Raw genomic sequence first — 16,363 nt, 5'->3', positions numbered from 1 at the left:
CCTAATAAATGTACCACTGCAAGTAAAGGCAGTAATTACACCATCAGCGTTCAATGTCTTATAAGTGGTATTTAGAATGCCTTTCATTATTCACAGAGAAGGGTGGCCTTTTATAGTAAAACTTTTTTTAAGGCTCTTCCTAAGAATCTCAGAGTACCTCTTAGAACACATTTCTTGATCATTTGGATTATTACAAGTAGGCACATATAAAACACAGGAAAATACCGTAGCACCTTTCATAGTATTGGACCATATAATAAGTCGAGCCAAACTATGAATGTACTTGTCATGGGATAAGATAAGTGTGCGTGTATACCAGCTTACTTCTTAAGCATTTTGAGATACATCACATAACTGTGTGAAAACTATGACAAATTATAGGGATGCACAATGTCAAGGCTAAGAAACATGGACTAGAAAGTCAAATTCTGTTTTTTCTGTGTTCCTCTTTTTTTTTTTTTTTTTTTTTTTTTGACAGGCAGAGTGGACAGTGAGAGAGACAGGCAGAGAGAAAGGGCTTCCTTTTGCCGTTGGTTCACCCTCCAATGGCCCCCGTGGCCGGTGCACTGCGGCCGGTGCACCACGCTGATCCGAAGCCAGGAGCCAGGTGCTTCTCCTGGTCTCCCATGGGGTGCAGGGCCCAAGCACTTGGGCCATCCTCCACTGCACTCCCAGGCCACAGCAGAGAGCTGGCCTGGAAGAGGGGCAACCGGGACAGAATCCGGCACCCCAACAGGGACTAGAACCCAGTGTGCCGGCGCCGCAAGGTGGAGGATTAGCCTAGTGAGCCGCGGCGCCGGCCACTGTGTTCCTCTTTCACTCCAGTTTTCAACCTGCCCTGCCTGTAGGCCCCTTGTGGTTGCTGCAGGAGTGGGGAGATGGGTGAAGAGGAGGAGGAGGTTGAGGCTGGCTCTGTAACACCCCTCTCTGCCTTCCCTTTCCACCAGAGCAGCTGCACTCTGATGGGAGCAGGGGTGTAAAGCCATGAATGTTTCCTTTGAAGCCAGGACTCTGCTGCTGAGATACATTTGAAAATCACTCTCATCATTCTCGTGTTGGTTTTCTCTGCCCTATTGCTAAAGGACATACTCTCTACCTTTTGCAGTTCCAAAGCCTTATAGTAACCAGTCCTTTTCCCTTGCGAGTTAGAAATGGTTCCAGGATCATAAGTGGTATAGTGATGAATCCTTATGACAGATATACAAGGAGAGTAATTGTTCTTGAATCACAAAAAGGCTGTCCTAGCCTTGACCCCGGCAGTGGTGCATGCAGGAATAGGTCTTTGGGATTCCAATCAGGAGGCCCGCACACTAGACTGTGGCCTGAACAGCTGTCATGGAGTCTTGACCTGGGGGTGACCCCTATACAGCTGGGCAACACCAGCTGATGTGGGCACTGCTGGGAGGCCTGAGTTTTAGGAAGCTGAGAAAGAAAGGAAGAAGAATGTAAAAATAGTTTTAAAAAGAACTGATAGGAACACTGATGGAGATGGCAAGGTCGCTTCTCTGGTCTAAATCCACTCCGGGAAAGCAGGTGAAGATTTTGAGAATAAGGGTGATGACTGGATAGTGGTGATCACAGCTCTTGTTGATCTCATTTGGCAGTGGACAAAGGAAAGTGAGCTTGAAGTGAAAAAAAAATTCAGTTAGCTTTCAGAGACATTTCTGGGCATCGGAATGAGTTACTAGGGAGACCTTTGGCATCGCCGTCTCCAGGAATCAGATTTTAAAGGTCTGGGGCCTATCTTATTTAACTTGTTTTGTGGAATAGGAGCTGAGAAAGCTACAAGGGAATGAGATCCATTTGTTACCATCAAAAACCCAGATGCACTTCTGCAGTCAACATCAAGAAGCCCATTGTGTTTTACCAGTGCTTTTTAAAGCTTCGTCTGTCTTCACTAAATTCTGGGGGGAGGCAGGTGGCATTTGCTGAACCTTGTAGACAGCCTAAGGCTGTCTGACAATTCAGTGGCAGATTTTGGGGGTAAAACTCCAAATCTCATCATTTCTCATTTATTTGTCCCTCTGTATCATAAATACCAAGTGTATGTGTGTCTGAAAAAATTGTATGTGTTCACCTTCACATTCATTTATCGAAGAATCTTTTTTTTTTTTAACTGTGTGTAAACCATTTGAACCTAACCATAACTAGGGAGGTGACAGTTCAGAAATGTGGGGCCAGCATTGTTTCATAGAGCACCAGCAGCCTATATGGGCAACATTTGGAGTCTTGGCTGCTCCACTTCTGATCTAGCTCCCTGTTAATGCACCTGGGGAAGCAGTGAAGGATAGCTCAAGTGCTTGGGCCCCTGCACCCACGTGGGAGACCTGGAAGAGGCCCTGGGCTTTGGCCAGGCACAGCCCCAGCCATTGCAGCCATATGGGGAATAAGCCAGTGGATGGAAGGTCGGTCTCTCTCTCTCTCTCTCTCTCTCTCTCTCTCTCTCCCTTTCAAATAAATAAAATAAATCTTAAAGAAAAGAAAAATGTGTGATTGTGTACTGGAATGAAGGCCGTGGAAGTCCTGAAGCGGAATATTTGTAATTGGGGAAGGTCATTAGCCTTGGTAGTTAGGAGAAATTTCATAGACGCAGTCTAACCTGAACATGGGGCCCCTGCTGGCATTCACGAGCTAATTACAGCAACAACAGCAATCGCTGTGGGCGATTGGCACTTCACCACATTGCCACTTGTGTGCTAAGCATTTTTCCTGCATTCCGCCAACTGTTAGTCTTTGAGGCCCTTTACGATAGCATCTGTAGTTTACAGATAAGGAACCTGAGTGGGTAGAGAAGACACATCCTTAGTGGCAGAGCTAGGCTTTGAATCCAGGTCTGTTTGGCCTCTGGGTGCATTTTTTTAAAATAGCCACAGAGGGATCCGTGACCACCGTCCAGGGTTGTTCAAGGCCTTGCCAAGCCAGGGTCCAGACAAGTGAGTTTGCTGGCAGAACAAGTCTGGTTATGTGGCAGGTTTTTGTGGGAGAGGACAAGAAAGGTGTAGAGTCACTGAGGGTGGTGAGCTATGAATCATGCAATTATAGATTAAGAAAGGCTGCGTCAGGGAGGCCTGGCCCTGCCCAGCTCACAGGCAAGTCAGTGGTTGAAGCTTCTAGGAGTCTTGCTGAGCTCAGAGAGCTGCAGGCAAGGAGACCCTGCGGCATCCCCACTCCCTCTCAGTACTTGCCAGGGCCCGGGCTGAGAAGCCCCTGTGGAAGTGGTGGCACTCCTTGTGGTGTTTTGTGTGTGTCCACATGCAGCTCCTTGTGGAAGTGTCCCCCTAAGTGCACATTCTTGTCCCTTGTGGACACACACACACACAGGTCGCAGTTGGTTTTAGATCAGTGTTCCCCAAGGAGCAAAGTCCATGGGTGGACCACAGCACTTGTCCTGATAGCTCCAAACTGATCTGAACACTCCAGAAAACTCTTTTTGATTTTTACTGGCAGAATTCCATTGGTTTTAATGTTTGAGTACCATGGGAGGCTCTTTATCAATCAGTAAAGTAGATAGTGTGTTATTAAAGCTCACAAAAATGTGTGTGTTTTCAACCAAAATTGGTGTTTTTGCTTAGTTTCCTGAACACTCAAATCCATTAATCCATTCAGGCCAGGCCTAGCTACCTGCATAGTTTGGCTGTGTCCCTGTGCAGTGGTGGGAGATGCCTGTGTTGTCAGTTGTCTTAATGAACATTTTACTTGTGTTCACCATTTGGGTCCCGTTCAGTTGGCTGTGTGTATCACTTGAACCATTGCCTTCCTCTGCAGTCTTCTTCCAGCGGAAGTGGGAGTAGGTATAGGAAGTGAGCTGAGGGCTGATGTCAAAGGAGTTGGACAGCTATGATTTCTATTCCAGTCTCGTGGGAGAAGCCCCTGGGCAAAGGAGACTCCTGAGTCTGGTGTGGCAACAGCTTGCCTCTGCCTCTTCCCTCATCGGGTAACTTGAGTGAGTCACCTAACCTCTGTGAGCTTCTGCAAAGTGAGCAATTGGGTTAAAATGACCCCTAAGGCTATTGTGCAGCTTGCTGAAACATGGAGTGTCCAGACCAGGGCTGGAGCATGCGGGTGCCCCCTTGCCCCCTTGCATGGGACATGGGGGTGAGAATGGGAAAAACACGGACTGTTTTCCAAAATGAAAGGGTCATTTTATTTCACGTTGTGCTTGGCCAGGACTTAACCTGTAATCACAGAGGCACACAAGGTTTCCATGTTGCCCTGATCCTGAGCCTCCAGAATCTGGTAGCACAGCTTAAGAATGTGAGTGGACCAGGAGGAGCCATGGTTATGTGTGATCCCCACGTTTCAGTGACACCCCGTTGTGCTGCTGGGTAGTGAGAAATGCAGCAGCTGGCAGTACAGTCTGGTAAGGCCCAAGCACCTGATCATTCTCACATCCCATTTTTTGCCAGGTAGTGATCAGCTGATGAGTCTGGGCCGGCTGTCTTTGAGGGGACAGGTGATTCTGGGGCATATGATGTGGTCGGTAGAGTGTGGTGCAGCCAACTTTCCCTACTTCCTGCTACCCTCACTCTTGGCATCTATCTAGGTATGTCCTGCAGTGTGAAATGCACACGTCTCTGCCTCTTTGCATTTGCCCAGCAATGCCAGCAGCTTCCTGATCAGAAAGGTCCCAGCCAATCTGCTGGAGTGTGGTGCACAGAAAACCTCAGTGTCTCGGGAAACAGACTCCCCTCCCCTCTGTCACCCCTAGTGCTCCCTCCCCAACCTGCCCTGCCTGCCAGTACTTCTTTTCTGTGAATATAATGTTGGTCTCTGTACTCTAGGCCTTTGTGGCAGACTCAACTATAATATCTCTTTCTCCCTCTCCTTGCAGTGAGCTCTGTTTCGCTGATTCTCTTTCTCACAGTCCATCAATAGCAAGAGCATGCGGTGACTTCCATGGCAGGTTCTAGTTCATCCCAAGCCAATTGGCAAATCTCCAGTGACTCTTCCTCCCTCTCCCCAGAGTAGCATGTGTGTCTCAGGAAAAAAAAAAAAAAAAAAAAAGGCCAAGTCCTGAATATTGTACAATTTCTCCCTAACTTACATTTATTTAAAATGATGTTGAGGACCTTAAGAAGCAACTTTTCTTTCATATCTGACATAGCCATAAGGGGTGGTGTCATCACAGAGCATGCAGACAGCCGTTCTTCTCACCACAGCAGTGGTTCTGAATCCTCCCACTCGCACCAATTGGTTTAGAGTTATTCCCGGGCAGCCAGCTGATGGTGAGGGCTCTCAAGAGCTGCCCCAGGGGTGCGTTTTTAGGAAGAAACTCACAAGTGTGTCAATATGATAGTTTGCATTAAGGCTCCTGTATAGACAATGATAATCCCCACAGCCAGCTGTTCCGTGGCAAATGCTAAAACCCTGGCTTTAAATAGAAAGGAATGGAGGCACCTATTTTTTCAAGGCCCCAGACTGTCTGGGAGAAAACAAACTGAATTTTCTTGTGTCTTGGTGCCTGGCACAGAAGCTGCTGGGCATATGGGCATGGCTTTGTCTGGCTCTCCTGTGCACAGCCTCTCTGGAGCCCAGTTTCCACCTGCTGTGAGCATGCTGTAAGGGTCAGGGCCCAGGAGGGTGAGGCCCTGCAGCCCCCTCCAAGTGGGCCTGAGCCTCCTCTAAGTCCCTTTAGGGCAAGGCCCAGGGAGCAGCTGCCATCTTATATTAGACTGAAGTCCAATGACTTGGAATTCTACCTTCTTAGAGAGGCAAAGTAGCATTTGCTGAATCCATGATGGCATCAGCGTAGGGAAGGGAAGAAAATTTAGCAAGGGCACTGGGAATGGCAGGAAACTCTCCTTGAAGGCAGCTGAGCATTCAGCATTAATCGCTTGACTTTCTCTAAAGTGTGCAGCTCCTAAAGACAGGAATAGCTGCCTATTTATTGGGCACTTACTGTGTGCCAGCTGCTGGGCTTTTGTGCATTAACCACCAACAGCCTCACAAATCCCCTCTTCCTTGTCCAAGTTCTGAACGATTGAGAGATGCAAGATCAAGCAGGTGAAGATTAAAAATAACACCTTGAAACCGAATCAGCTGAGTGGAAAATGCACCACAGGAACAGTTGTAGGCAGTAACCTGGTTAATGTTTCACCCCTGAATCTGAAAGGCTAACCCAGGCCCAGCCAACAAGGTAAACCTCCTCCACGAGCTGAGAGGCTGTGTTCTGGGTGACAGGTGGACTCCAAAAGAGAGTGAGGGAGGGGCTGAGCCAGACTGTGTTCTGCTTCTCCTTCAAACTCGCCCAGTCCCCAAAGTCTGCCTTCTCCCCTGAGAGCAAACGAGAGGTATCACCTTCCCTAACGGAGCTCCCTGGCTATGGAAATACAAAGCCAGGGGACTCAAGACCACCCCCACACCAGGACTCAAACCACTCTTCCCCAGTCCACCAGGGTGCTCCTCCCACAAGGTAGGAACTCGGAGCCCCAGGTCGGCAGAGATCGCAGAACACCAGCCCTCACTAAAGCAGAATCTGGCATCCAGCAGCTTGAATGCCTCGACCAGGATTGCTCTTTCTGGTTCCCTCTTCTCCGTCTCGTGTCTTCTCCTCCCTGCCCTGAGCACATTGAGACAATACAGACAGATAAGTATGTCGCATCACACGGTGTGTTGCCATGAGGTGCTGCAGCCTACCTTTTGAGCGGAACTACATATAGATCTCCCCCACCCCCCATCCCTTGAGAAACATGGAAGACAGGACCACACTCACAGGGGCGGAGGGCAAGGAACATTTGGGTCCTGGAAGATCAAGGTCACACCCTTTATTCATGGCACCAAATCCTCGGCTTTCCTCTGTGCCCCACGAGCCTCCCCTGCCCTCCTCACAGTTCAGCCCTTCCTTATTCCAGAAGATAGCAGCCACATCTCCTGAGAGCTACTTCTTCCTTCCTTCTTACCCTCTTTGGATCAGGGTCCATATATCCATTTTCCAAAAAGTATGATTGAGTGAGAAGAATGAAAACCTTGAGGCCGACAGACCTGGGTTTGAATCATAGCTCCTTGACTTACTCTGTGACCTGAGACAAGTTACATCACCCCTGCTAGCCTCTCCCCTCTTGATCTCAAAAAGCTCATAGAGAAATATAATCGGGTTTATTTTGGTGCAAAAAAAAATTGAAATCCATGTTAGAGCTATTTCATAATACACATTTTCCACAAATACTTTGAAGACCCCTTATGTAAAGCAAAATTCTTAATACCTACCTCACAAGCAGTTGGGAAAGCCAAAAAAGCTAATATATATAATCATTAAATCTTGGTACCAGGCTCTTACTTCATGCTCCATAAATGTTGGTTTCTTTTGAAGAGAAGCATTGGGTTACATTACTATAATCTACTCATTCATTCACCAAATACTGGAAGTCTAAACTGAGTATAAAAGTGTCTCTTTCCCAGGGTTATGATAAATAATTAAAGTGAGAATAGTGAGAATATTTGCAAAGGTCTCAGTTTTGTGCCTGGCAGATCGGAGTACAAACTGAATCAGTGGAAGTTGTCATTATTATCAGCCCACTAAGTGTAGGAGCTCCTGGTTAGAGCCTGGGGCGCTTGGGACACAGCGGAGTTCATTTGATGACTCAGCAAACTTGCTCAGGTAGGGATGTGTTAACATAATCGCATAGGCAGGGAACTTCTCTTCCAAGTACACCTTTCTCTTCCCCACGCCACCTCCAGCCAGAACCACTGCAGTTCTTTTTAGGGGAGCTGGATGGTTAAGAACGGTCCTTCTGGTCCTTGCAATCCAGAAAAATGCCCGAGTTTTCCCCAACAGAAAGGTTTATGGTGCAAGAAAATCTGGCGTTCAAATGCAAACCCAAGACCAGGGACAGAGAACCAGTGTGACCCAGACAGAGAAAGCCTGCCCCCACCCCACTGCCCAGAAGGTGGGCTTCAGAGCCTGTTTCTTCTGCATCCGGCCCTTGTTTCCTTTCTCTCCACTCCTGTTTATCAGCACTCAAGAGCCTGCCACCGCCTAGGAAGGGCACCGGGACTGTTTCCAACAACAGGGGTTTAAAAAGTCACTGGATCCAAGGAACTGCCATTGGCCTCACGTGAGACTCTTCACGAGCCTCAGCTCCGTGCTGCGTGGGAACCAGCGCCTGCTTGTTCTTTGTAACTTCTTGTCATGACAAGTCCCAGGTACACCAGAAAAACACTGAGGGAGGCTGCCTGTGTTTTTAGCTTTGATCTCTGAAAAACACCTTTGGAGTCAGCCAAACAACTCATAAATAAGGAAGCAGGTGAGATGTGCAAACCTTGCTCTGAGAGAGGGCGTTTGGGTGTGACCATCTGAGAGCCCCTCTCAATATTCTTCGCGTCTGCAGGCTGGTGTCTGTGGTGGGCTCCCCGCTTGCCTGGTAACTGAGGCTGGGCCAGGCCACCATCTGCCATCACAGTAGGCTGGGGTTGGGTGTGGGAGGCTGTTCAGAATGGAAGAGGGAACTTTCACAATCCAAGTTATCAACATAACCCCAAGTGCCTAAGGAATGTAAAGATTATAGATGAGTTTCATCATTCTCCAAATTCATTTAGTGTAGGAAATGAAATTAAGCCATGAAGTAGCTCCTACCACAAATCTAATCTTCCTGTTGATGGAGAGCAGGTTTGTTCGTGTTATTTCTCTGGTTCCTCTGGAACAGGGGTCTCGTCAGAAAGTTCTGCCTGCCCACTTTGAAATTCGCGTTCACCCCACCTCCTTTCCCCATCTTCCTTTCTTTCTTATTTATTTATTTTTTGACAGGCAGATTTAGACAGAGACAGAGAGAAAGGTCTTCCTTCCATTGGTTCACCCCCCAAATGCCTGCTACGGCTGGTGCACCGCGCTGATCCGAAGGCAGGAGCCAGGTGCTTCTCCTGGTCTCCCATGGGGTGCAGGGCCCAAGCACTTGGGCCATCCTCCACTGCACTCCCGGGCCACAGCAGAGAGCTGGCCTGGAAGAGGGGCAACTGGGACAGAATCCGGCGCCCTAACCGGGACTAGAACCCAGGGTGCCGGCACCTCAGGTGGAGGATTAGCCAAATGAGCCACGGTGCCAGCCATCTTATGTTTTTTTTAATTTAAGTCTTCACTAGTTTTCCTGAGGGATTCTTTTTTTTTTTTAAAAGATTTATTTGTTTACTTGAAAGGTAGAGTTTACAGAGAGAGAAGGAGAGACAGAGAGATCTTCCATCTGCTGGTTCACTCCCCAAATGGCCACAATGACCAGGGCTGGGCCAGGTTGAAGCCAGGAGCCAGGAGCTTCTTCCAGGTCTCCCACATGGGTGCAGGGGCCGAAGCACTTGGGCCATCCTCTGATGCTTTCCCAGGTATGTTAGCACGGAGCTGGATCGGAAGTGGAGCAGCCAAGACTTGAAGCAGTGCCTATATGGGATGCCAGCACTGCAGACAGTAGACTTACCCTCTATACCACAACACCGACCACACCTTTCTAAGCAAGGCACTGTCTGTGAGTACATTCCTCAGCTGTCATTCTCCAGTAGTCTTTGTCCTAGATGTTGAGACTTGTTGGGAGAAGGAAATGATCGTCAGCCAGAGACTAGAAAATGTATTCATGAAAAGAAAAATAAGGATACGTGAGTCATGGCAATTGAGGGAGTAATAAGCCACTTCAGTTTAGTGCTTGCTAATTCTTGTTCTTGTTCTGTTACAAGTTGGAATCTTATGATGCTCTAGACTACCATTACCTGCATCTCTTCTTTGAATGTCTTCCTCATGGGTGTGGATCTCAGCCACAAACTCAGATGTCCAACAAGTACTATATTTTGTTTCTCAAACTAATTTTTAAATTTGAGCTCCATTCTACTGGACTGACACAAAACTTAATCTCCTATCCTTGGGCTCTCATCTTGTGGAGTTATATGAGGTGTCCAGTGTCCCAGGCGTTAGTAGAGGGAGGTTGCCCTTGAGACATTCCCATCATCATGAGGTCTTCAGGGCTTCTTGGGAAGCAGGAATCTTTTGCAAGGCCACCTATGTTCCTGTCTGCCTAGATGTGCTAGTGGTAGGTGATGAACTGCCCTGGTCACCTACAAGCTCCATATCTGTGGAACCCCCTCACTCCTGGGCAGACAGGACCTTGTGAGTGGCTGTGAAAGAGCCTTGCCACTCCTCCATGATCTGCTACAAATAGCAGACGTCAGTCCTCCCTTCATTCCTGTCCCACCCAGTGCTGTGTAGAAAGAAGACCTACACTCCAAGAACTTTGTCTTATACTGGAGTCCCCTCCTTTCTCCTTTTCACCTGGAAGCGAAGGCCTTAAAGAAATAAAGTTTTGGAAGACAGAGCCTGTAGTAAGAGTTGCAGACTAGATGCCTTCTTGCCCCCTTCCCCACCTGGCACCCTAACCTCACCTAGGGGGATGAACGTATAGCCTGAGTCTTGCTTGAATGGGAAATGCACAGAGGAGAGAAAGGAGAAAACCCTCAGGAGAGCATAAAGTAAAGCATTGAGCATATATTAGGGATAGCTGTGCAGTCTCCCTTCAGTCTAGTCTCATCTCCCTAGACGCTTGAGAGACAGATTCCATGAAAAGTAGGAGAGGAAGCAATTCAGAGAATTTTGGTTCAGTTGGCTTTCTTATGTAGGTGGGGCTAAAAAGTTCCTAAAAGTTTTGGCAAGTAGATCCAGGCTTAGACAACTCGCCAGGTGGTTTCATCTGCTCCCTCCTCCTGCCTGTGCAGAATGCTTCAGTTGGCACAGGGGTGGGGTGAAGAGTATTTGCCAGACTTTGCATTCATCCAAGGAATGAGACAGCTGAGACTGAGTGACTTCATCAGGATGCATCTCAGCGGGGGTGGAGAAGGGCTCTCTGGGTGTGTTTGTCCTGCCTCCATCTTGCCTCCATCAAAGCAACAACAAAGAAACTTGGTGAAGTCCAAAAAACATAAAGCTACAGAGCTGACTTTTCTCATTGGAGCTATCCTAACCACACCTTGAACTGACTACAAAGGAAACTGCTCTCTGAGCAGAAGTACCAGTGGAGAGGGGAGGCTCAAATGGGAGATCCAGACATCAGTCTTGGGAGGTTCAGACAGAAAACATCTGTCACACTAAAGGCACAGTAATTAAGACAGTGATACTGACATAAACACAGTATATGCTAGATAGACATATAGACCACTGGAACAGGGAAGAGAGCCCAGAAATAAACCTTTGCAATTATGGCCATATGATCTATCTATCTTTCTTTCTTTCTCTTTCTTTCTTTCTTTCTTTCTTTCTTTCTTTCTTTCTTTCTTTCTTTCTTTCTTTCTTTCTTTCTTCCTTCCTTCCTTCCTTCCTTCCTTCCTTCCTTCCTTCCTTCCTTCCTTTCTTCTTTTAAATTTATTTATTTGAAAGGCAGAGTTAGAGAAAGAAGAGAGAGAGAAAATTAAAAATAGGCAAAGGAGACTTTGTCAAACTTTAAAACTTATGCATATCAAAGGAAACAATCAGGGTGAAAAATCATCCCCTGGAATGGGAGAAAATAATTGCAAATCACATTTGGTAAGAGGTTAATATCCAGACTATATAAAGAACTTGTATAACTCAACAACAGAAAAAAACTCCAAATGACCCAGCTAAAAAATGAGTAAAGAACTTAACAGAAATTTCTCCAGAGGAGCTATAGAGATGACCAATGAGCACTTAAAAAGATACTTGGCATCATGAAGCTTTAGGGAAATGTAAATAAAAAAAAATCACCTCATTCCCATCGGGATGTCCATTATAAAAGAATAGAACATAACAAGTGTTGGTGAGGAGGTGGATAAGTTGGAACCCTTGGGCATCACTGTTAATGGAAATGTAATTTGGTTTAGTATGGTAGTCACTCAAAAAATTAGAAATAAAATTACCAAATAATTTAGCAATCCCATCCCTGGTACGTAGCCAGAATTAAAAGCAGGATCTCAAAAAAGATATTTGTACACTTAGGTTCATCATAGCATTATTCACCATAGCAAAGAAGTAGATGCAATCCAAACTATCCATTGGTGTGTTGATGGCTAAGGGAGATGTGGCACTTACATCCAGTGGAGTAGACTGCCTTTAAAATAGAAGGGAGTCTTGCCTTACACTACCATGTGGGTGAACCTCAAGGATGGGATGTTAAATTAAGCAGTCACAAAAGGACAAATACTGTGTGATCCCACTCACGAAATATCCAAAGTATTCAAAAATGATAGAAACAGACAGTAGGAAAGTGGCTACCAACAGCTGGGGACCAGGGGAGGGAGAAGTCATTTTCAGTGAGTTCAGAGTTTCCATGTTGCGAGGTGAAAGAGCTGAGGAGAACTGTCACACCACAGTAGGAATACACGTAACACCCCAACTAAGCTCTACCCAGAAAATGGGTAAGGTGCTAAGCTTAATGTTTTATGTTTTTTAACCACAATTAAAAAAAAGAAGAGTAATTTATTACAGTGAATGCCTTTTAAGCAAATGTGTTTTTCTCCTAAGAGTTTTCCATTGCAGGGTGGACCAAGCGACGGTACAGCTTGTATATGTATTCCTGGCAAGCAGCACCCTGTTAGTTTATTGCCAGGCTGCTGACACTAGGCCTTTCTCATCTGGCCTGATGGGTCAGCTTTGGCCACGGCGGCCCCACACCCACCAGCAATGTGTTTGCGGGGGGACAGACCCACAACTCAGGATTATTTCCCCAAAATGTGCAACTCAGGAAAAGCGCATCAACATTCCCATTTCTGCTCTCCATCTCCCACTTGCAACTTCCTCAGTTTGGAGCTTCAGATCAGAAATGCTTGATGTGCTCTGAAGAAACCAACCTTTAAAATATATAAATGCAGTCATTTATGATTGAGTCTGTACAGTATACCAGGTACCCAGCGAGAGTTTTGCATATGCCGTCTGTGTATCCTCTCGAGTAGGCAGTGTCTTAGTTCATCTGCTGTTGCTGTAACAAAATACCTGACACTGGTATTTCTTTCTTTCTTTTTTTTTTTTTTTTTTAAGATTTCTTTGTTTATTTGAATGTCAGAGTTACACAGAGAGAGAAGGAGAAGCAGAGAGAGAGAGGTCTTCCATCTGCTGATTCACTCCCCAATTGGCCACAACGGCCGGAGCTGCCCCAGTCCGAAGCCAGGAGCCAGGAGATTCCTCCAGGTCTTCCCATGCAGGTGCAGGGGCCCAAGGACTTGGGCCATTTTCTACTGCTTTCCCAGGCCATAGCAGAGAGCTGGATGGGAAGTGGAGCAGCCAGGACTTGAACTGGCACCCCATACACCACAGCACCAGCCCCACTGGGTCATTTTTAAGGAAGGACATTTCACTCCCGTGTCTGGAGGCTAACGTCCCAGATGGGGCAGCCACACTTGGTGTGGGCCTGGTGTCATGTGGTTACACCGCAGAACCGCAAAAGGGGCCGTGCAGAAGAGGAAGCAGGAGCTAGGGCAGCCTGGCTTGCTTTTAGAACAGTATTCTCACAATAACTAATGCAGGCCTCAATCCCCCTTAGCAAGCCAGTCACTCTCAACGGCCCCACTGCCCAACGTCTCTACAATGGCAGGCAGATTTCCATGTGAGTTTTGGAGGGAACAAGCCATACTCCGAGTGTTAGAGAACCTGCTGCCCACTGCCCATCTTTGGAGGAGGGACAGCCAGGAAGAGGCAGGAGAACAAGTCTGCACCCCCAGCCACGGGATCTAGGGATAGTTTTACCAGTAGGGTGGGAGAGAGTGGTAAATGGAAATGCTGGCAAGGCAAGTTACCGGCAGGGGAGGGGTTGGAAGGCCAGTCTAGAGCAGTTGTGTCCTAAGAAAGCAGGGATTTAAAAAGATACGGTCAGACCCACTGTTAAAGCTTAAGACAAGGAACTTTCGGGGAAGGAATGGAGAGATAAAACAAGAGGTTTTTAAGTTTGCAGTTTCAGGGGAAACCCAGTTAAGGGGGAGTCCCAGCTGCCATCACCCTGATAGCGCTAGGTAAAACCCCTTGTGCAGATAAGGAAACTGAAGCCCAGAGACTGAAGAGCTTGCTGGGATGGCTACACTGAAACCAGGTGGTCATCTAGGACTCCAGAAGCCACAGACTCACCAGTTTCATTGTGCTTCCTGGAGTCCTTCTCAAAGGAGCAGGAGGAGGAAAGCAGTGGTGCTCACTAACCAGGGACAGGCCCATCTGTTTAATCTTTCTAACGAAGCTGAAGTCAGTACCGGCGCAAGCCTTGCTCATCCTCTGCGTTTCCCATTTCCCAGGTCCACAGCCTGATCTGGCCTTACAGAAGAGCAGGCCTGCCTCTGGCTCACTCATTTCCTGCACTGATTATGCGTAGGTCCAGTGAGATAAATGGACATGACAGTGCTCTGTAGCTGGGAAAGAGCTTATTGGCCGGAGGCAGCACTTCCCCTTCCCCACGGCCCTCAGTCCTGGACCTGCCTGCTCGCAAGAACCCGACAGTGGCTGTGCTGCGTTTTCATTGTAGGGTGCAGAGCTCTGCTGGCAGATCAAGGGAAGGTCATGTTCAGCAAGATGTAGAGACCTACTGGGGCTTTTTCTAGATCTGTGCAAGAACAGGGCCCTCTCACACTGAGCACTGCCAGTGAATCCCCGATTCACGTTCAGCATCATCACCTCCCCTGGGTCACGTAGCCTTCGGAGAGACCGTTTCCTCCTCGTTAAAATGAATGGTTCTCCTAGGGGACAGCTGGGCTGCCTTTTACTGAAGGAACAAATGAATCAATCAACTGCGAGATTTTTATGAAGAAATCATCCTTTGTTCAACAAACATTAGCCCATCAGAGAGGGTGGGGGTCAGGAAGGAGACAACCTCTGCAAGCAGAGGGACTGCATGGGTGACGTGCAGGCGACATGGAGCATGCTTGTAAGGTGGCAGGCCTGGGTACCCCTTACCAAGGAACACCAGGCCCACTCCAATGGGGAGGCTGTCTTTGTTGGAGGGGCTGCAACTCTTCAAATCCCTGACAAAGTCAGAATAATAATGAAATGCACTATAATCAGGAGGCAGGAGGAAGCGCAAAAGGACTCATCAGTAACACTGCTTAAACTCAGAATGCAGTGTAAAAAATAAGTACTCTAACCTCTTAATATTTTTTATAAGGTTTTAGCAAGATCTTTCAGAAGGCTCCATCTTTCATGTGAAGGTCCGGTTTGCAGTTCAAATATTCCTTCAGTTTCAGTTTCGTTTTCTTTGTGGCAGTCACATTAGCAGTTGGGCCTGTATTTAAGATACTACATGGAGCTAGGTTCCATCTCTCTGTCCACGCTGCGTCCTTCTGTCTGTGATATGTGTACAGGAATGTTGGGGTGAGCTCCTGGCGATGCTATTTAGCAATGTTTTTTTTCAGAGGGGTGGGATCAGACTGAGTTTCTTGTTTCTTTTTTATCTTTCTGTGTTACTTTGTTATTTTTTATGATGAGCATGAAATTAATAAAGCCTTGATTCTAAAAGTTAGGCAAAAATCCATCCCATTTTAAAAGAGCAGAGGCGACTGCCCAGCCTCCTCCCTCTCCTGCTCACCTCCCGCCCGCCCGGTCAGACCCCGAGGGGACTGGCTCGCTTCCCTACTGGCTAACTCCCTGGACTTTTGTTGGTAACCTGGCGACCAGTGGATTCCTGATGGGATCTGAGCAGTGAACACTGGGCCCTGGGAGGCCCAGAGGCTGTTTGTGTTTGTGATAAAAACAGAGCTCTGGATGGAACTGGCTGGGGGCGGTTGCTCCAAGCTGGCCTGCACGTCCCAGGCAGGGCCCTTCGTTGAATGGCACTGGGGTGTCTCCGGACTCGGATTTCACCATGTTTCTTTGCATCCTGAGGCAGATCTGAATGCCGGTGTGATTTGTTCATCGTTCAGTTTCTCCAGTTTGTTTTACTGGTTCTTGCTTTATTTTGAGTTAATAAATATCAGCACTCTGTTAAGACGCATTCCTGAAATAAAGCGGGCTATTCATGGCAGGGTTTTTGGCAAATACCTTCCTCCTCTATGGAGAGAAACTGTTTATTTTTTGAAGAGTCAACAGAGACTCAGGTTCACCATTCTGCCAGCAGAAGCAGAACCCCTGCCGCTGAGCGAGGGGACCGAGGGCCACGCTCCACGCGTGGGGACAGAGGGCAGAACTGTGCAGACGTGGGGTTGGACTTCGGGAACCAAAAACCGCTCTCGCTCTGTAAGAGCTATGATTAACATTCTTGGATCACTCTCAAAGTAAGTGAAAGAGGTGCACTAGCTTTGCTGTTAGCTGAAAGTTCCCTCGAATTGCTTTCATTTTGCCATAGTAATTAGAATTTTCTGTAAAACGGGAGTATTAATACCCACAATGATTCCTTCACCGAGCAGCGGTGAGACAGCGAGGTGATGAAATAAGAGGATGAAGGGGGTGTGCCAGGGGTTGCCTGGTCCACTG

At 47.4% G+C, this 16,363-nt stretch overlaps 1 protein-coding gene across 6 annotated transcripts in view; it reads left to right on the top strand.

Annotated features, from left to right (window-relative positions):
* Positions 1-16,363, top strand: part of SLC44A3 (solute carrier family 44 member 3) — an 80,249-nt gene that overhangs the window by 51,504 nt on the left and 12,382 nt on the right. The window contains exon 13 of one of the 6 annotated variants that reach the window (XM_070076938.1): positions 1,771-2,409. The exons of 4 other annotated variants lie outside the window; for them this stretch is intronic. In XM_070076938.1, the coding sequence (XP_069933039.1) occupies positions 1,771-1,932 (162 nt within the window). In that variant the 3' untranslated portion in view covers positions 1,933-2,409. Of the gene's footprint in view, positions 1-1,770; positions 2,410-16,363 lie in introns of those variants that run through there. One more of the 6 variants, XM_070076939.1, reaches the window with a different exon arrangement.

Source organism: Oryctolagus cuniculus, chromosome 7, assembly GCF_964237555.1.
Source record: "Oryctolagus cuniculus chromosome 7, mOryCun1.1, whole genome shotgun sequence".
In the NCBI taxonomy this organism is placed as follows: domain Eukaryota; kingdom Metazoa; phylum Chordata; class Mammalia; order Lagomorpha; family Leporidae; genus Oryctolagus; species Oryctolagus cuniculus.
Note: the sequence above shows the minus strand (reverse complement) of the source record. Positions and strands in the feature narration are given on the sequence as shown.